The sequence below is a fragment of the Copadichromis virginalis genome, linkage group LG23 (assembly GCF_057382275.1).
Source record: "Copadichromis virginalis isolate Kocher_CV1m ecotype Utaka linkage group LG23, C_Virginalis_male_GT1.1, whole genome shotgun sequence".
NCBI lineage: Eukaryota > Metazoa > Chordata > Actinopteri > Cichliformes > Cichlidae > Copadichromis > Copadichromis virginalis.
Window position 1 is genome coordinate 16,614,931 of NC_140639.1, and position 21,394 is coordinate 16,636,324.

Here is a 21,394-nt window from a genome sequence, read left to right on the forward strand (position 1 = left end):
CATGTCTCCGCCGTTGCCTTCCGCATGGTCGGCCCCCTGAACTTTCTTTGACCTTTGGTCTTGTGCTCCTGTGTTTTCTGTTGTTCGTTTTTGTTTTTTGTTCCGAGCCCTCCGTCCTAGGCCCCCGCCGCCCGCCCTGGGTCGTTTTCTGTTTGGGTTTTGTTTTCCTGTGTTTGGGCTGTCTGGAGCCAGCCCTTGAGGGGGGGGGGGGGGGGGTACTGTCATGGTCCTGGGTCATTTTGACCCAGTGTTCTTAGTTTTTCTGTAGTTTTGTATTTTGTTTCTTATGTCCATTGGATTGTTTGGTTTGGTATTTGGATTCCCTCTGTGTCCATGTTTTTATTGTGGTGTTTGCTCTGGTACCGTGTTCCCACCCTATGTGTTCTGTGTTCTCCTCATCCCCTCGTATTCATCCTTCTTCTCTGCCTCTCTCTCTGCCTCTCTCTCTCCGTGCTCATCTCTGTGTACTGTGTTGTGTTTAAGGTCCACATCTTGGTGTCAGTATCGTCAGTTTCGTGTCCTCCCTGCTCGGCCATGAGTAATTGTCTTCAGCTGTGTTCCCCGTGTGTTCCCACTCCCCTCGTTACCTTCTGTGTATTTATGTCAGAGTGTCCCTTTGTTCTGTGTTGCGTCGTCCCTCTAGGTTGTGTGCATTTTCCGTGTCTTCCCAGCGCCTCAGCTTTTAGTTGCTCCCAGTATAGTTTTATATGACTTCTTATGTTCCTGTTAATAAAGACCGGCCTTTGAGTTCATCCCCGTGTGTCTAGAGCCGTGCATTTGGGTCCTCTCTTGCCTTCACACAGCCGCCGCATGACAGAACGACGCAACCACGAAATGGACCCAGCAGGCTCCGCCCGTGAGGGAGATATTCTCCGTGTACAGAGTCTGGTGCAACGAATAACCCACGCCTCGGACTCACGGACAATTTCCGTCGGACTTAACGCCATAAAGGCAATAATCGAGGGAAACCCTTTTCTTCAGCAGCTCACCTGCTATGAAGGCTTTATCGATGAATTGAGCCGAGCTAAGGAGGCATTACAAGCCCGTGAGCTGGCAGACAATGTCCGTTCCCGGGATTCCACGCCACAGCGACTGCAGACGGAGATCTCCGCCCATCAGCCGCCGCAGCAGCAGCAAACTAAGCTCGCCGCGACGGTACCGCAGCAGCAGACGGGGCTCTCGGTGTCGCAACAGCAGCTGCTAAAACGAGAGGGTTTTTTGGCGCCGCTGCCGCAGAGCCCTTCTCCATCCCCTCTCAGCTCTGACCGTCGCTCTCCCGCTGCTCTCCTAGCAGCGATGTGGTCGGATGATGAAGAGGAGACCGTCACCCCCGCATCATCACCGGTTTTCCCCGTCACCTCCGTTCCCTCATTAAGGAGGAGACGCCGTCGCCGGTCCTCTCCTCAGTCGGATTCCGGGACTACTGGGCAGCCGGCTGGGGTGAGTGACAAAGACACTTTCTCTGTTCACTCTGAGGCTAGTTCTCACTACTCTGAATGCAGGAATGCAAACTCTGTGACTCTTGCCGTAGACGCTAAAGGCTCACGGTCTGTAAACGTTGAATCTGAACCCGAACTTCTTATGAACCATTGTACTGCCCGGAGGGTCAACTCAGAGACAGTTTCTCCTACGTTTGGACTCATATTCGAGAAAGATCATCCTTCGCTAGTGTTTCCTAGGTCTAAAAACTCGAAGTCAGCATTTCCTGAGTTAGAGACACCTGTCTCTGTGCCCTTTACCTGTGTGTCTGCTGAGGATGATTGTTTTGCAGTTAAGCTCACCCCTGGGGCTTTACTACCTGCCCCCTTAGATGGTAAAACAGTAAAATCCAAGACTGTAAATGTTCCTGTGATAGCTCGACCCCAGCTCGTTGCTTCTGAGCCATCACCCCCGGGGATTGTCCATTCTGACGTATGTACTGATTCAAATGTTCTTGAGTCAGGGGGCTCTACACCCACCACTGTTTACCCTAGGTTTACTGCTTCCGGCGATCCGGTGGTAAAAGACTTTGTTTCATCTGCCTCTCCGGTGCACAGACCTATGTTTACATCGGCTATTAACCCCTCCTCTGTCAGTATAAGTACGGTTAGCTCCGAAGAAAGAAGCTCTAAGACTGTTGGTGCATCAGCTGATCACATTTCTCTAGAGTCTGTACACACTGAAGGTGATGCATTAGTGCCTGTAAGCTACAGCTTTAGTACACTTAACGCTATGAAGTCAGAGCGCTGTTCCTCATCCGCTCACTCAGGGCAGGGAATCGATCTCTTGCAGACTGTTCTTTCTAGGCCCGCCTCCCAGGCCCCTTGTGTTCTAGGGATAACTGCGGCCCAGCACTCACCTGCACCTGTCTCAATTCCCCAGGTGAGGGGGGCTGGCGCCCAGCTGGTCCCTGTTCCGGTTTCCGGGTCAACTGAGGCTCTGCTGGTCCCTGCACCCGTATCGGCTCCTCGGGTGGGGACAGCAGCCGCCCAGTCCCTGCCGAAATCTGTGCCAACCGCTGAGGTGGGGCCCGCCAGGACCCAGCCAGTCTCTGCACCTGTACCTACTCCTCAGGTGGGAGCGACTGGTGTCCAGCAGGTGCCTGCACCTTTCAACTGCGTTGTAGGCCCAGGGGAACTGACACTGCCACCTGTCCTACATCCGCTCCCACACCCATCATTGCACTCAGCTGCACAGGATGCCCCTCAGTCAGTCATTCGACCCATAACCCTGCCATTAATACACTCTGTAGCTGAGCCATTAGCCGCCCGACCCGCAGCCACTTCAGCCACTCCTCCACCCGTCACACCTCCACTACAACCATCACTGCAGTCTCTAGCGCAGTCTCCTGCAGCTCTGCTTTCCCCAGTGCAGTCTCCAGTGTCCCCAGTGCAGCCTCCTTTAGCACAGTCATCCACTCAATCACCAGCTCCACTTTCCCCTCAACTATCACTACCACCTCTAGCTCAGTCTCCTGTGCACTCACCTCTGGTTCATTCTCCTGTGAAATCATCAACTCCACTGCCTACTCCACTCTCACCACCTCCGTTACAACAGACATCAGTTCAGTCCCCTGTGCCAGTGCAGACGCCCTCAGTTCAGTCTCCCGTGCAGTTATCTACTTCACCACCATCAGTAGCTCAGCTCCCACTCTCATCCGCATCTCCAGTAGCTCAGCTCGCACCTGAACCATTGGCCCAGTCCCCGATAGCAATACGGTCTTCTGTTCGGCTTAACATTCAGCCAGGGGTCCCAAACCTCTCTGGCTCTACATCAGCTCCTGCTGGAAGCTCGGATGAGCTCATCCAGGACTCCGCGGCTCCCACGCCGCCATCTACCTCGTCCGCTGGGGGTTCCAGTGAGCCCGGCCAGCACCTCCTCGTCTCCGCTGGAGGGCCCGAGGAGCCCGTTCAGCCACCTGTCTCCGCTGGAGGGCCCGAGGAGCCCGTTCAGTCTTCTGCCACGTCAGCTGGAGGGCCCGAGGAGCCCGTTCAGCCACCTGTCTCCGCTGGAGGGTCCGAGGGGCCCGTTCAGCCACCTGTCTCCGCTGGAGGGCCCGAGGAGCCCGTTCAGCCACCTGTCTCCGCTGGAGGGCCCGAGGAGCCCGTTCAGCCTTCTGCCACGTCAGCTGGAGGGCCCGAGGAGCCTGTCCAGCCGCCACCTGCGACCGCCTCGTCAACGCCTGGTCCAGCTGCATCCGCCTGTGCTTCTGCTACGCCTGGTCCAGCTGCATCCGCCTGTGCTTCTGCTACGCCTGGTCCAGCCTCTGCTTGTGCTTCTGCTACGCCTGGTCCGATCTCAGCCTGTGCTTCTGCTACGCCTGGTCCGATCTCAGCCTCTGCAGCTCCGCCTGGTCCAGCCTCAGCCTCTGCAGCTCCGCCTGGTCCGGCCTCAGCCTCTGCAGCTCCGCCTGGTCCGGCCTCCGAGTCTTCGTCCTCGTCTGGTCCGGCCTCCGAGTCTTTGTCCTCGTCTGGTCCAGCCTCCGAGTCTTCGTCCTCGTCTGGTCCAGCCTCAGCCTGTGCTTCGCCTGGTCCGGCCCCCGCATCGCCACCGTCTGGTCCTGCCTCGTCTGGTCCTGCCTCGTCTGGTCCTGTGCCCACCAGGCCATGGCCAGCACGCCTGAGACTGGAGGGCCGCCGCTGCCTTCCGTGCGGTCGGCCCCCTGAACTGCTCCGTCGTCTCCTTCGCCGCCGCCGCTGCCTTCCGCGCGGTCGGCCTCCTGAACTGCTCAGTTGTCTCCTTCGCCGCTGCCGTTGCCTTGCGCACGGCCGGCCTCCTGAACTGTTTCCACGTCGCCGCCGTTGCCTTGCGCACGGCCGGCCTCCTGAACTGTTTCCGCATCGCCGCCGTTGCCTTCCGCATGGTCGGCCCCCTGAAATGGTTCCATGTCTCCGCCGTTGCCTTCCGCATGGTCGGCCCCCTGAACTTTCTTTGACCTTTGGTCTTGTGCTCCTGTGTTTTCTGTTGTTCGTTTTTGTTTTTTGTTCCGAGCCCTCCGTCCTAGGCCCCCGCCGCCCGCCCTGGGTCGTTTTCTGTTTGGGTTTTGTTTTCCTGTGTTTGGGCTGTCTGGAGCCAGCCCTTGAGGGGGGGGTACTGTCATGGTCCTGGGTCATTTTGACCCAGTGTTCTTAGTTTTTCTGTAGTTTTGTATTTTGTTTCTTATGTCCATTGGATTGTTTGGTTTGGTATTTGGATTCCCTCTGTGTCCATGTTTTTATTGTGGTGTTTGCTCTGGTACCGTGTTCCCACCCTATGTGTTCTGTGTTCTCCTCATCCCCTCGTATTCATCCTTCTTCTCTGCCTCTCTCTCTGCCTCTCTCTCTCCGTGCTCATCTCTGTGTACTGTGTTGTGTTTAAGGTCCACATCTTGGTGTCAGTATCGTCAGTTTCGTGTCCTCCCTGCTCGGCCATGAGTAATTGTCTTCAGCTGTGTTCCCCGTGTGTTCCCACTCCCCTCGTTACCTTCTGTGTATTTATGTCAGAGTGTCCCTTTGTTCTGTGTTGCGTCGTCCCTCTAGGTTGTGTGCATTTTCCGTGTCTTCCCAGCGCCTCAGCTTTTAGTTGCTCCCAGTATAGTTTTATATGACTTCTTATGTTCCTGTTAATAAAGACCGGCCTTTGAGTTCATCCCCGTGTGTCTAGAGCCGTGCATTTGGGTCCTCTCTTGCCTTCACACAGCCGCCGCATGACAGAACGACGCAACCACGAAATGGACCCAGCAGGCTCCGCCCGTGAGGGAGATATTCTCCGTGTACAGAGTCTGGTGCAACGAATAACCCACGCCTCGGACTCACGGACAATTTCCGTCGGACTTAACGCCATAAAGGCAATAATCGAGGGAAACCCTTTTCTTCAGCAGCTCACCTGCTATGAAGGCTTTATCGATGAATTGAGCCGAGCTAAGGAGGCATTACAAGCCCGTGAGCTGGCAGACAATGTCCGTTCCCGGGATTCCACGCCACAGCGACTGCAGACGGAGATCTCCGCCCATCAGCCGCCGCAGCAGCAGCAAACTAAGCTCGCCGCGACGGTACCGCAGCAGCAGACGGGGCTCTCGGTGTCGCAACAGCAGCTGCTAAAACGAGAGGGTTTTTTGGCGCCGCTGCCGCAGAGCCCTTCTCCATCCCCTCTCAGCTCTGACCGTCGCTCTCCCGCTGCTCTCCTAGCAGCGATGTGGTCGGATGATGAAGAGGAGACCGTCACCCCCGCATCATCACCGGTTTTCCCCGTCACCTCCGTTCCCTCATTAAGGAGGAGACGCCGTCGCCGGTCCTCTCCTCAGTCGGATTCCGGGACTACTGGGCAGCCGGCTGGGGTGAGTGACAAAGACACTTTCTCTGTTCACTCTGAGGCTAGTTCTCACTACTCTGAATGCAGGAATGCAAACTCTGTGACTCTTGCCGTAGACGCTAAAGGCTCACGGTCTGTAAACGTTGAATCTGAACCCGAACTTCTTATGAACCATTGTACTGCCCGGAGGGTCAACTCAGAGACAGTTTCTCCTACGTTTGGACTCATATTCGAGAAAGATCATCCTTCGCTAGTGTTTCCTAGGTCTAAAAACTCGAAGTCAGCATTTCCTGAGTTAGAGACACCTGTCTCTGTGCCCTTTACCTGTGTGTCTGCTGAGGATGATTGTTTTGCAGTTAAGCTCACCCCTGGGGCTTTACTACCTGCCCCCTTAGATGGTAAAACAGTAAAATCCAAGACTGTAAATGTTCCTGTGATAGCTCGACCCCAGCTCGTTGCTTCTGAGCCATCACCCCCGGGGATTGTCCATTCTGACGTATGTACTGATTCAAATGTTCTTGAGTCAGGGGGCTCTACACCCACCACTGTTTACCCTAGGTTTACTGCTTCCGGCGATCCGGTGGTAAAAGACTTTGTTTCATCTGCCTCTCCGGTGCACAGACCTATGTTTACATCGGCTATTAACCCCTCCTCTGTCAGTATAAGTACGGTTAGCTCCGAAGAAAGAAGCTCTAAGACTGTTGGTGCATCAGCTGATCACATTTCTCTAGAGTCTGTACACACTGAAGGTGATGCATTAGTGCCTGTAAGCTACAGCTTTAGTACACTTAACGCTACGAAGTCAGAGCGCTGTTCCTCATCCGCTCACTCAGGGCAGGGAATCGATCTCTTGCAGACTGTTCTTTCTAGGCCCGCCTCCCAGGCCCCTTGTGTTCTAGGGATAACTGCGGCCCAGCACTCACCTGCACCTGTCTCAATTCCCCAGGTGAGGGGGGCTGGCGCCCAGCTGGTCCCTGTTCCGGTTTCCGGGTCAACTGAGGCTCTGCTGGTCCCTGCACCCGTATCGGCTCCTCGGGTGGGGACAGCAGCCGCCCAGTCCCTGCCGAAATCTGTGCCAACCGCTGAGGTGGGGCCCGCCAGGACCCAGCCAGTCTCTGCACCTGTACCTACTCCTCAGGTGGGAGCGACTGGTGTCCAGCAGGTGCCTGCACCTTTCAACTGCGTTGTAGGCCCAGGGGAACTGACACTGCCACCTGTCCTACATCCGCTCCCACACCCATCATTGCACTCAGCTGCACAGGATGCCCCTCAGTCAGTCATTCGACCCATAACCCTGCCATTAATACACTCTGTAGCTGAGCCGTTAGCCGCCCGACCCGCAGCCACTTCAGCCACTCCTCCACCCGTCACACCTCCACTACAACCATCACTGCAGTCTCTAGCGCAGTCTCCTGCAGCTCTGCTTTCCCCAGTGCAGTCTCCAGTGTCCCCAGTGCAGCCTCCTTTAGCACAGTCATCCACTCAATCACCAGCTCCACTTTCCCCTCAACTATCACTACCACCTCTAGCTCAGTCTCCTGTGCACTCACCTCTGGTTCATTCTCCTGTGAAATCATCAACTCCACTGCCTACTCCACTCTCACCACCTCCGTTACAACAGACATCAGTTCAGTCCCCTGTGCCAGTGCAGACGCCCTCAGTTCAGTCTCCCGTGCAGTTATCTACTTCACTACCATCAGTAGCTCAGCTCCCACTCTCATCCGCATCTCCAGTAGCTCAGCTCGCACCTGAACCATTGGCCCAGTCCCCGATAGCAATACGGTCTTCTGTTCGGCTTAACATTCAGCCAGGGGTCCCAAACCTCTCTGGCTCTACATCAGCTCCTGCTGGAAGCTCGGATGAGCTCATCCAGGACTCCGCGGCTCCCACGCCGCCATCTACCTCGTCCGCTGGGGGTTCCAGTGAGCCCGGCCAGCACCTCCTCGTCTCCGCTGGAGGGCCCGAGGAGCCCGTTCAGCCACCTGTCTCCGCTGGAGGGCCCGAGGAGCCCGTTCAGTCTTCTGCCACGTCAGCTGGAGGGCCCGAGGAGCCCGTTCAGCCACCTGTCTCCGCTGGAGGGTCCGAGGGGCCCGTTCAGCCACCTGTCTCCGCTGGAGGGCCCGAGGAGCCCGTTCAGCCACCTGTCTCCGCTGGAGGGCCCGAGGAGCCCGTTCAGCCTTCTGCCACGTCGGCTGGAGGGCCCGAGGAGCCTGTCCAGCTGCCACCTGCGACCGCCTCGTCAACGCCTGGCCCAGCTGCATCCGCCTGTGCTTCTGCTACGCCTGGTCCAGCCTCTGCTTGTGCTTCTGCTACGCCTGGGCCAGCCTCTGCCTGTGCTTCTGCTACGCCTGGTTCTCAGCCTGTGCTTCTGCTACGCCTGGTCCGATCTCAGCCTCTGCAGCTCCGCCTGGTCCAGCCTCAGCCTCTGCAGCTCCGCCTGGTCCGGCCTCAGCCTCTGCAGCTCCGCCTGGTCCGGCCTCAGCCTCTGCAGCTCCGCCTGGTCCGGCCTCCGAGTCTTCGTCCTCGTCTGGTCCGGCCTCCGAGTCTTCGTCCTCGTCTGGTCCAGCCTCCGAGTCTTCGTCCTCGTCTGGTCCAGCCTCAGCCTGTGCTTCGCCTGGTCCGGCCCCCGCATCGCCACCGTCTGGTCCTGCCTCGTCTGGTCCTGCCTCGTCTGGTCCTGTGCCCACCAGGCCATGGCCAGCACGCCTGAGACTGAACTGCTCCGTCGTCTCCTTCGCCGCTGCCGTTGCCTTGCGCACGGCCGGCCTCCTGAACTGTTTCCACGTCGCCGCCGTTGCCTTGCGCACGGCCGGCCTCCTGAACTGTTTCCGCATCGCCGCCGTTGCCTTCCGCATGGTCGGCCCCCTGAACTGGTTCCATGTCTCCGCCGTTGCCTTCCGCATGGTCGGCCCCCTGAACTTTCTTTGACCTTTGGTCTTGTGCTCCTGTGTTTTCTGTTGTTCGTTTTTGTTTTTTGTTCCGAGCCCTCCGTCCTAGGCCCCCGCCGCCCGCCCTGGGTCGTTTTCTGTTTGGGTTTTGTTTTCCTGTGTTTGGGCTGTCTGGAGCCAGCCCTTGAGGGGGGGGGGGGGGGGTACTGTCATGGTCCTGGGTCATTTTGACCCAGTGTTCTTAGTTTTTCTGTAGTTTTGTATTTTGTTTCTTATGTCCATTGGATTGTTTGGTTTGGTATTTGGATTCCCTCTGTGTCCATGTTTTTATTGTGGTGTTTGCTCTGGTACCGTGTTCCCACCCTATGTGTTCTGTGTTCTCCTCATCCCCTCGTATTCATCCTTCTTCTCTGCCTCTCTCTCTGCCTCTCTCTCTCCGTGCTCATCTCTGTGTACTGTGTTGTGTTTAAGGTCCACATCTTGGTGTCAGTATCGTCAGTTTCGTGTCCTCCCTGCTCGGCCATGAGTAATTGTCTTCAGCTGTGTTCCCCGTGTGTTCCCACTCCCCTCGTTACCTTCTGTGTATTTATGTCAGAGTGTCCCTTTGTTCTGTGTTGCGTCGTCCCTCTAGGTTGTGTGCATTTTCCGTGTCTTCCCAGCGCCTCAGCGTTTAGTTGCTCCCAGTATAGTTTTATATGACTTCTTATGTTCCTGTTAATAAAGACCGGCCTTTGAGTTCATCCCCGTGTGTCTAGAGCCATGCATTTGGGTCCTCTCTTGCCTTCACACAGCCGCCGCATGACACTATATTTCAACACAAAACCCTGGCACTGAACATTGGAATAATCTAAATGGAACTACTGCAAATTATATAATGTCTCAGTTTGGATGCGGTCTTACTTATGCTGTGGATTTGTATTCATTTATTCTACTTCATATTTACCATTTACAGTCTGATGTTATTGGAAACACCAAACACAGTGTTATTGATATGGCTGTCATGTTGCTCGGTGTTATTTTGATAAGGGCTGCATTTCAAGTTAGGATACTGCACACACACACACGTCTTTTGACATGGAATATTACTTGGAATATTCTATATGTCTGTGTGAATATGACTTAAAACAACATCGATTTTCAGAAACCATAAGCTTTGTCATTCTCAACCACCCTAGGGATGTATCCCATTTTCGCCTTGGTACTTCCAGGCACAGATGTTTCTGTATACAACACCGGCCACTTGGTTGTGGCGTTCCATGTATCCCCTGCCTGCTACCATCTTGCACCCTGCTGTTATGTGCTGGATTGGCTCAGGGGCATCTTTGCACAGCCTGTACCTGGGGTCCTTGCCTGGTGTGGTAGACCTCACCCTCTACTGAACTTGTCCTTAGAGCTTGTTCCTGTGCTGCCATGATTAGCGCCTCTGTGCTGTCTTTCAGTCCAGCCATTGGTAGGATTTCTTGATATCAGCCACTTGTTAAGTCTGCCAGTGCGACATGCCATGCATGGTAAGGAGCTTTCTTGTCTTGATGTCAGTGGCATCCACCTCCTCCTTTGGCCAACTGATTAGTCCAGCAGGGTATATGATGACCAGGTGCTGATTGCCCTAGGCACTGCTGAATGGGAATCAGCTGACTTCTGAGGCCTTGACTCACTCTGCAGATGTTTGGTGGTTGTGGTTTTCTTACTGGCCTTTTTATGGTTCCCATTTCCCTATAGGATTCCAAGGTACTTGTAGCTGTCCTCAATGTCTGCAAAATTCTATTCTGGTAGCACAATCTCCTCGGTTCTGCCTACAATCGTCAATTCACTCATGTGGACTTGTGCGCATACACATAATTATAAAGAGTAGAAACACAGTAAAAAAGCTTAATTATACTTCCATCAATATAGAAAGGTTACAGTGCTATCATGGCCAGAGAGTCTCTGCAATCAGTCACTAAAGCAACTGATTTCAGTGATTAACTTAACTTTAATGAAGAGATGAAGTAATCAGTGAAATGAGCTGCAGTGATGTCAAGATGGATGAGAACCTATAGATGATGGGTCACACTGCAACACAGCAGGATCGTGACTGTACACGAAACACCCATCGAAAGCATGTCTGCTACACACAAACAAGCTCATCTAAATTTTCTTATTTAGAGGCAGTTATTACAGGCAGCTGAAGATGAGGGGTTGTTTCTCTAAAGAAAGTGCAAAAATGGGCATTGGCTTTGGTAAGGGAAGTGCCTGCTCTGTGAGATTTTGGTTAAATCCTAAAAAGATTTACGGCCTCATAAGTGAAGCCGTGTCAACACTGGAAGCAATGCACAGCAATGTGGTGACCAAATGCGCATAAAAAGTTAATGACGTTTAGAGACATTCAAGTGGTTAGAGGTAAAAAAAAGAAAGAAAAAAAGCTGGTCCAATTGGCAATTACTTAGATAAACTTTTCATTACTACAAGAACAGGTAGTAGATACATTAGAGTTACAAATAGTGAGGACGTGGTCAGCTCTAAATCAGTGATAAGTATCTAGCACTGCTCACACTCCATAAAAAATAAAAGAAAATAATTTAAGAAAGCCAGAAGTCAGACGTTTTACCGAGTAATCTTATCAAGGACACCCATATTCATTTCACGTTCAGCAGCTTTCTCCATGACCAGTTCTCTGGTAGTTTAGTTGTCTTGCACAAAATCCTCTAAAACCCTTCTTTTCAATAACCAAATAGAATAAACATGTATACAGTAGCTTTAACAAGGCTATAAGGTGTGTTTAGGTTTTTGATTATTTTATTAGCACATATAATATGTGTTCTACTGCCAAAGAGCCATTCAGTCAACAAACATGGATAATTTCATTATTTTCATTATAATTTTCATTATTTTTCCAAATATGCAGAGAAAACTGGTACTGTCCACAAAGCATGTCAGATATCAAGACATTTGAACTATGCAAGTTCAAATTTCTGCATTGGTCATTAGCATCACATAAAAATGTACAACAAAAATAATTGACACACTTAGTCAAGCGATAGGCAATTTACAAAGAAACTCACACAAAATAGTAGATGGAGCTAAATAAGCTAAATAGAGACAGATTCACTGTTTTAACAGCCATCATCTGCTAGCTAGTTATCTAAAATTGCAGTTTTCCACAAAGCTTAAAAGTCCACTTTTAAGCTTTTTTTTTTTTTTTAATTCACTTTTGTGTTAATAGCTTGTGATGTATGTTACTGCTTGTTCTGGTGCTAGCACAGCAAGATCTATATCATCTAGATAAGACTAAATCAGCTAGATAAAGATTTGCCATCTGATCATATCACCAAACCGGAATTTGCAGTGATTGCAGTCATAATTTACTCCTAAAATCTCTAAAAACTTAAAAACCACAGGCAGTTGTTCACATTTGAGATATGTGCAGACCTGTATGCAGAAAAGCAACAACCAAAAAAATGTACTTCCATATAGCTCAAAAATGTATTACAGGAGTATAATTAGCAGGAGAGATATAAGTATTAGACAGGCAAAGATACTAGCAGTGACAGCCCATCTTCTAAGGATTTGAACTTAATCCATTTTCTCTCAAAGTAGCTCTGCTTGCTTACACACCTCTTTGAAGTGTAAATTGAAAAAGAATTGGTTGCATAAACTTTCTACAGTGACAAGCTTGGAAAAAAAAAGTCTGTTCTCTTCTGCTGTGACACCCCCTATTTTGCTAAGAAACAAGGCCAAAGATTGGAAATATTATATAATAAACAAAAGGGGACTTAATTAGTTTGTGCAAAGACAGTCACAATTCCAAACAATATGTACACTGATTGTTATTTGTTGAATATGGGAGCTATTCATGCAAATGTAATAATCACTCAATGTGGGAGATTCCTGCAAACCAAACAGTAATTAATTCACACGAAGATATTTCCCCTGTCTAGTCAAGCAAAGCTGTTTAAATACGCTCCCCTTCCGCCATCATCTCCTTAGACTCCCCTTTTTCCTCTTACATCTTTCTCTGTCTTCAGAAGTCCTTTCATGTGTCTCTTTTGCTTTGTCTGCTCCCGTCTTAGTTTTGCTATCCCAGACTCAACATAAAGTCAGATAGCTTTTTTTCACAGTTTTCTGTGCCTTATAAAGTAAATAGTAAAAAAAGAATGATCAGACTCTAGGTTAAGCAAATATTGGAATATCCACTGAACCAAACTATAGATACCTAAAGTATCTATCTATTTGTAAAGAGTCCATAAATAACAGATTTTTATCATAACATATGATTGTGAATATAGAATCATTATCGTAATTGATGACGGAGATGACTGGAGTAACCCTAAATGCCATCAGTTTCAATGAATAGCAATATAAAACTACATACTACCCCCTTCACAGTGTAGTAATGATCACATTTCACCTTTAACTGTGAAGCTTTTTCAATAATAGCCTTGAAGTTGTGGGTGTAAATGGGAAGGATTGTTGAAGTAAAATTATAGAGAAACAAGAGAAAATGATTAAGAATATTTGCTACAATAATTTATCATTTATTTGTGGCTAACCACATCTATTGGACTGGATCCAGGGAAAAGTCCTGATGTATTTGCAAATTTGAACCAGAGAAAGAGGGATGATGGCACAGGGGCCTGCTGTTTGTCTACACAAGTTTCTGTTGTTCTATGTTGAGGTCTGCTTTTATTCATACATATACTATTGATACAGGGGTATCTGTAAAATGGCCTGTATTTGTATAGCGCTTTACTTAGTCCCTATGGACCCCAAAGCACTTTACACTACATACAGCCATCCACCCATTCACACACACACATTCACAGTCTCAGTCTCAGTCTTGCCCAAGGACACAACGACTGAGACTGTCGGAGCCGGTGGTCGAACTGCCAGCTCTTGAGCCGCAATTGCCCCATCTGTAGCTCAGGAGGTAAAGCATAATCTAATCAGAAGGTTGGTGGTTCAATCCATGGCTGCTCCAGTCTACATGCCAAATATCCTTGGGCAAGATACTAACCTCAACTTTCTCTCTGAGAAAGCACTTAAGCTTAGGTGGGAAAAAGTGCTGGTGTGAATGGGTGAATGTTGCATAAAGCGCTCTGGAAGAGTACAAAAGCACTATAAAGGAATCAATTCATTTACCACACATGCATCACTATTTCTAAAATTGCAATCATCATCATCATCATCATCATCATCTTTGTTTATAAAGCACTTTAAAACAACCACAGCTGATGCAAAGTGCTGTACATTGGAACTAAATAATAAAATCTGCATGAATTGTGTTTAGCTTTGCCACCTTTACCTTACCCTTGTAATATTTCATATAGATAATTCTTTCTGCCTTCTTTCTTTAGTTTTAAACTGCATTCTGATTTTTTCCACAGCATCCCAACAAACTGTTTTTCCCATTATTAAAGAAAGCCTAAATATATCCTTAATGGAAACTGAGAGGAATTGATACGTGAGGGCTAGTTTTAGGGTTGTTTGTCACAACCCCCCCCCCCAAAAAAAAAAAAAAAAAAAAAACTGCCGCTAGTGCTACCTCTCATCTTTCTAGATGATCCAGTTAGGGTATGTCCTAGAAGACTTCCTTCTCTAGTGATCGGATTCCTTACCATGAGGTAATGGTACTTTTTTGACATTTTTATCAGATGCTATTACTAATATTACCAATTTGAAAATCCTGTGTGGTCCTGTTCTCGAGTTATTGTGTTCACAAAGCTGGGTGTCCATAATGTCTACAAAGACCATGACGTATGTACATTCTATTTTAGCACCATTTTTTAATGCAGACCACTCCTCTAATTTCATGCTTCACCTATCTAAAACATTAGTCATATGTGTTGATGTTCTTAGTTAAAATAAATGACAAACTCTTCCATGAAGGACTGACAGGAGCAACAAATAACCATTTAAATTCACTGATAACTGCGATGGAGAAAAACCTCATCATTCACACAGATGGTAGAGATGTAGTGTGTAAGTGTGTGTGTGGGTAGCTTTGGTGGTTATGGAAGGTTGGATGGGGGTGTTTCTGGCACCATGAAATATAAATGTGAGAAAATAAATGATAAAAAGCATGGAAAACTCAGAGAGAAACCATGGTGACATGATTGTTTCAGTTCAGTGGCAAAGCCTGTTATCTCACACAGACACATACACCCAGGCATCCTGTGATCCTTTGGCTTGGAGAAAACAACGTTCAGGTTGGAGGTTTGTATCAGTATTAGAAAAATAAATAAATTAAAAAAATAAAAAAAGATTTGTTACCTGCTACTTTTTTATCTCTCATTTTCTCCCCTTTCTCTCTTTCTGCTATCTCTGGATCTTTTCTTTCTTCTTTGGCTATAAATAGATCAGTGTCTGGCTAGAAGGTAACAAGTGAAAATAATAGTGAAGTTAGGGGCCCTCAGACGGGTAGACAGAGACTTCCTCTCTGTCCACCTGTGTTACTTCTTTTAAAAAAATCATTCGGCCCTACTCCATCATAGCCATATTGCTTTCCCTTTATGATAACACCATTGATAACGCAATTAGTCTGTACATAAACCTTACTGAGCTGAATAGTGTTTTTGAAAGAGTGGTTTCAAAGAAAAGCGTTTAATTCAAGAAGGGCAATGTAAATTTTGAAACTGGGGGCTTACTTTTGAAGGGCATCTATCTTGTCAGCGGTAATTCCTTTTAACAACTCCTCCAGCAGGTCGGAGCTGTCGGGTGGCAGAACAGGTGATTTGATAGTAGATGTGTGAGTAAACCAACCAATCAGGGCACCAAGGACAAAAAGAGCCACCCCTGCCAGGAAGTATCTACAAAGAAAAGAAGGGAGCAATCACATATTAATGTTAAAGTTATTCTATTATATAAGCAATCAAAGATGCTATTAAGATGTATTAGATATATTTGTATAATGTAATAATCAGTATCATCTGGCTTTAGCTAGGAATGTATATATCTTTTGATCTTGGCCTATCCCTGAGTCATACTGAAAAAAATCTGTTATGTTTACAAAATGTAAATACCTTAATTTCTAAAGACAACCAAAGCTTGCAGCTGCTTAAGGTGTTATCTGATGTTCACAGCCTATCTGATGCATATTTAGTTTTGGCTTTATATATTATTTATTATCCAGATAATTAGTTTACCCTTCTTAATCTATCTGAGACCTAGGTAAAGAACTGCTGTAGAATATCCATACACTAAATTGAGATCTACACCTACATACATGCCAATATAAAGTGGATTTTTTTTGTGTGATTATTTTTTTAAACACTGAGAATAACTTTTTGTTCATTAATAAACAAATTTAAAAAATCAGTGCTGACTATTTAACAACATTAAACAGCCTGTATTTTGCATATGCCGGACTCGATCAGTCCTGCAACCGAAGTCAGTCCTTTATAACGCAGACTTCTTCTTGCTTTTAATCATATTAACTATTTTGCTGAAAATCTCATTGTAGTACACTTTCTAAGACTTATTATCTTCTTGATTTAAAAAACACATTTGGATATATGTGTATGGTAATATGTGCTTCTGACATTGAAGATTAGATGAAGAAGTTGGAAACACAATTTGGAGAAAAGTGCATTGCTCACACCCCCTTGTAAGTCCCTAAATGAGTTGAAACAATGGTTTATTTGTAAATAAAATTCAGTCTTATTTGGCAGCTTGTTTATTTCAGAACCACCAAACATTTATTACGAAACATTATAACAAAAAAATGAAAGTAACAACTGATAACTCTGGTCATAAGTACTCCTCATAAACTTACTGTTGTCTTGAGGAAATACAGATCAATAGAGTCATCTAACTAAGTTGAGAGTCTTAAAAGTAAAACAATGCTTGCACATAATGTAAAGTTTAATATTCAAAAGGCATTCTAGCAGGTGCTGTCAATTATAGGACGTCTAAGAACACAGGGACCATTCCCAAACTTTCTCGTATAGTACATTAATGGCACTGAGTAGGGTAATATAGATACAGTATGTAATAATTAGACATGGAAGAAGGAGCGAGAGGAAGAAGTAAATTCAGTGAAACATTCAGATTAGATGATGTTTAGCGTCAGCAGTGAGAGGAAAAAGGACAAGGACTTTTTTAGTTCCACTTTCAATTCAATTAATATGCAGGGAACAAATATTCATTGGTATAGACACGAATGGCAAGAGTCATATAATAAAAACAGATAAATGTCATCAGTGTTGGGTGTAACGAATACCAAAGATGCAATAAGAATAATGTAATGACATTACATTTATCAGTAACGCAGTAATGTAACAGTGCATTACTCTACTAAAATCAGTAATTACATTATGGTTCCAATTGTGCTGTTATTTGCATTTTTTGCAGCTGATTTCAGTTTGTTTGAAGGGACAGGGAAACTAAGAAGTGGTTGACACTTTTTTAAGGGTTAGGGAAATGGACAGTGTTTTTTTTATGGAGTAATGCAAAGGTTGATCTCATAAGTTAGACAAGAGGAAAAAAATGTTTCCTGGACCAGTGTTTTCATTACCTTCTAGCAAATGAAGGCCCTGAATGCCTTGTCCACAGAGTTTAAACGATAAAATTTGACTGCATGGGTTAAAATTTAACTCACTCCAAAATTGCATTACTACTCTTTCCTTGCTTATTTGTTTTTTTTTTTTAAATTATAATAATGCTATTGCAAAGTTTTGTCAAAGGCAGGATATAGAGCAAAAGTATGTTGTAATAACCAAGAAACGCAATGGCATCCATTCTGAAATTACACCATATTTATTTTATAGCTTCATGGTACTATTTTCCAGTCTTATTTGTTCCCATATTTAAACTCCTATATCTTATTCATTATCATCTGCTACATCATTGTAATGCATAAACTGTCAATATGATCTAAGTTCAAAAGTGAAAGAAATTCTACAAAGGTGAGTGTGGGCAGGTACAGTGCTTCTTAAATTACTTGACTAGGAAACAGTGCAGCCGTCTTTGTCCTTTATGTCCAGGAGCCCTGGTGAAGTGGGAGATGTAGTTGGGATCTTCTTGAAGTCGTTCAAATCGTCCATGTGGTGAAACTGATACAGAGGGCTGGATGGGTTCCATCAGTTCAGGGTCAGGGTCAGGACCAGGGTCTGAACACCCTGAAATTATAGCATTGAACACAATTAAAGTCAACATTACAGCATTACTGTCACAGGAGTTCGTGTGTGGAACAATTGTAAAGATGAAGTTAAAAAAAAGTACAACGCTACATAACTTCATAAGATTAAAAACAATAAACAGCACGAATATAGAAAATGTGTCCCTCTGTGATGGAGCAGTATAATTGTATTCTAATGAAGCTTGTCTTCATTTATGTTGATCAAGGCGAGAGTAACCCAAGCTGAAAGTATTCATTAAGGTATTTGTTACACTTCATAAACGCATGGCACAACATAGAAGAGCCACCTCCACAGGACAAGACTTGGCTGTCCATCCGCATCTAAAGGATAAAGGTCACTCTTTCGAGGATGCCAATGTTGACATTTTGGACAGAGAGGACAGATGGTTTGAAAGAGGAGTGAAAGAAGCCATCTATGTTCACTGTGCATGACCATCTTTGAACAGAGGCGGGGGTTTACGACATCAACTTTCTGCCATCTATAATCCAGTTTTGAGATCCCTTCCCAGACGCCTTAACGCCCACTCACATCCTGGGCCATCTGACCTCAGGAAATCACATGATAGGGTGGGGCTAGGTTTCACAATGAGCTCACCCGGAACTTTGGCTGATTATGACCCACACCCGTTTTAACACCTTGGCTCATGTGATTAGGTAGAGGTAGTCCATTGTACCTCGTGGGGGGATACTCCCACAGGGCTTAAATCTGGGACTCTCCACCATTTGACCTTAGAACTGAAGAAGTTTCTCAGATGAGAGGGGAAACGTCTTCAAGCAACTTAAAGAAATCCAGCCGCTTTTCTTTCCAAGCTCCTTAGAGTATTCGTTACATGGATATAATTTCAAACACAACTCAGTTTAAAAAACAAATATAAAGAGATCATTTTTACAAGGCACATGTATTTAGTGGGGTCTTAATCACAGGGTTTATAGGCCAATGTAAAAATGTAGCTCGTTTTGGTTTGTAAAAGTGTTTTATGAGTGTATTGTATGTGTGTAGACTTGTATATAGTTATGAATGATCATTTTAGTTATATTTACATGTTCAAAATAAAAGTATCAATTAATCAATCAGTCATGAGATTAAAAGGGTTCAATACTTTTGTTAGTTAGTTAGTTTGTTTTCTCTGCCAAAACCATAACATTGCATCAAACTCAGTTTAGGGAGGTAAATGCTAACATGCTGAACTAATGTCAAATAAATAACCATTGTGAGCATATTAGCACATCATCATGGAATTAATCTCAGGCAATAATAAAGCCAATCATACTGAAAAGAATTTGAAACTCAGTCTTTTTAACCACAGGCAGATTGGATTGGGTTATAACTTTCTAATATGTACCTTTTACTGTAATTAGGAGAAAACAGACAAAATAATCAATATTTGGTTTTCAGTCGTTAAACTGATTAGCCTACTTGCTTCAGAAGGCATAGGATAGAGAGCTTTTGCTTATACTGAACTTCAGGCACAACTTAAACGGAGACATTCAAAGCTTAGAAACTCAAGTTTTGCTTTAGGGTACTTAAAAGGTTTTAAAACCATTAGCAGATATCTTATCAAACAGAAAGTGTTAAAGGGAATTGCAAATGAAATGAAATCAAACCTCACCTGATCTCTGGCAGTCTATATGTTGCATCTGCATGCGGTCCATGCTTGGCCCCGGTTCCTGCAGCTCTTCCTTGTCCAGATCCCAGTCAAGGTCTAGACCTCCAGAGCAGTGCAGAACCTCACCGACCAGCGGACCACCCTGGGCATCACACACCTTCCTATATGCCATTATCTTACCTGAAACACACATGCAAATAATTAAAACTGGTTTTATTTTATATAATAACAAGTTTCAAATGAATAAGAAATGTTTCTGATGCTATAAAAAAAATAAAATTGTTTCATGAAGGAAACATTAAAATCCTCGTACAACCCTGGGTGCAAATGTTTCCATGTTATTTGTTATTGAGATCACAGGACTTTCATTCTTTTGCCTTTTCTTATATTTAATACCACTATGAATGTGAGCTATAAATCACTTGCTTCAGCTGAAACAGAGCATAATAGATCAGCCTTCCTTAAAAGCATCATCTCCTCTCGTTATCTGAAAGTAAAAATAAAAAGGAAAAAACATATACAATGGTTGCAACAACTTTTAATGACCAAAAAAGTAAGCAGATTCTTAGAGCAGTCCATTTTAGACAATGATAGCATATTGCATATACAGTATTGACATACGCAGTGTCTACTGAGACTTATTTGGAAGTAAGCCAGGCAGTGTGCAATGAAAGTCCACCACCTGGGTCGGATTAAAACTGCCTCATTTGACTTAAGGTAATGGATGTTACATTCGTGTGGGACAAAGAATAAAATTTGATAAATGTGGTTAAAAGCTGCTTGGGTTAAGTGACTGACCAGAGCCTCTCAGCACACAATTATGAAGAGTAAAAGCACCACAGGGGGCTGCGATTCATTTATACACATTAAAATGACAGAGAGAAGGCTGGTTACAAGCTGTTAAGGCAAGTTAAGTAGTGGATCTAAGTAAATGTAAGTGTGTGTGTGTGTGCAAGTTTGTGTTTATGGATGCAGAATTTGTCGAGACTGTAGGATAGTATATGTGTTGGTTGTGTTTTGGCCAGTAAAACCAACTCTGGGTTCAATACAGCTCCTTAACAGCATCATTAAATCTCAGTGTGGCTGGTATCACATGCATGCATTGACTGCGTGTCTGTTTGTGTATGTGTCTGTGTTATCTGAGTGAAGATCAGGTTTATAAAATCTCCCAGCTAGTGTCTCAGCATGTCATCAAGTTTAACAGTGCTTTTTATACGCTATTCCATCAAAGTCCACCATGAATGGGCAAATGAACTGCCCAATCAATAACCGCTTGTGGTAGGATAAAAAAAAGAGAGAGAGAGAGAGAGAGAGAGAGAGAGAGAGAGAGAGAATAAATAAAGAACAGCACCAGACTGGTTGTCAAACTTACTGGCCCTTATTCTGCATACATTGACCAGTTCATACTTGGCAGCTTATTGATTGCTAACTGGTTCAAAGAAAAACGAAAGAAGAAAGGACACAAAAAGATAATCATGTTGACATGAAAGTTGGTGATGCGGGTTTGAAATAGCAACTAAATTGGTTGCGAATAAGTTACAACTCTTCTCATTACTACAGTCATTTTTGTGTAATTGTACTTATCTTAAGCCTTTTTATACTGTAATGTTACTTGTCCTTAAGTATTCTTTACACTAGGCCATTTAATTTTAAAATTATTATTAGCAATTGAATGGGCTTACAACTGTGGTTACTTTAACCCCCTTTCAAGAGTTGCTCCAGACAAACTTTGGGTGTGGATGTGTCCCAGAAGGGGTTCCACACTCAGCGTTGCTAAACAGTGATGCTGGACCTCTTTCTGTACACAATTTTATCAAGCTGAAGAGAATAAATAAAAAGGGGCAGGAAGTCGGAGTCAGGAAAAAAAAGGAAAAACTATGCACAGAACAAACATCAGAAATGTGCCCGGTGTGAGTCAAAGCCATGCTAAGGATGCAAGATGCTACTCACAGAGATAAAGCCAGATGACATTTGACCTCATCTTAACAAACATCTCAACAAATAAAATATTTTGT

The 21,394-nt window shown here is 45.8% G+C and overlaps 1 protein-coding gene across 1 annotated transcript in view; it reads right to left on the reverse strand.

Moving 5' to 3' along the window:
- The window catches only part of naaladl2 (N-acetylated alpha-linked acidic dipeptidase like 2), a 472,039-nt gene that overhangs the window by 337,640 nt on the left and 113,005 nt on the right, over nt 1-21,394 (reverse strand). Inside the window, exons 3-5 of the mRNA XM_085449971.1 lie at nt 19,383-19,559; nt 17,575-17,752; nt 15,281-15,442 (exon numbers count right to left, since the gene is read on the reverse strand). Of these exons, the coding sequence (XP_085306097.1) occupies nt 15,281-15,442; nt 17,575-17,752; nt 19,383-19,551 (509 nt within the window). The 5' untranslated portion in view covers nt 19,552-19,559. The remainder of the gene's footprint in view (nt 1-15,280; nt 15,443-17,574; nt 17,753-19,382; nt 19,560-21,394) is intronic.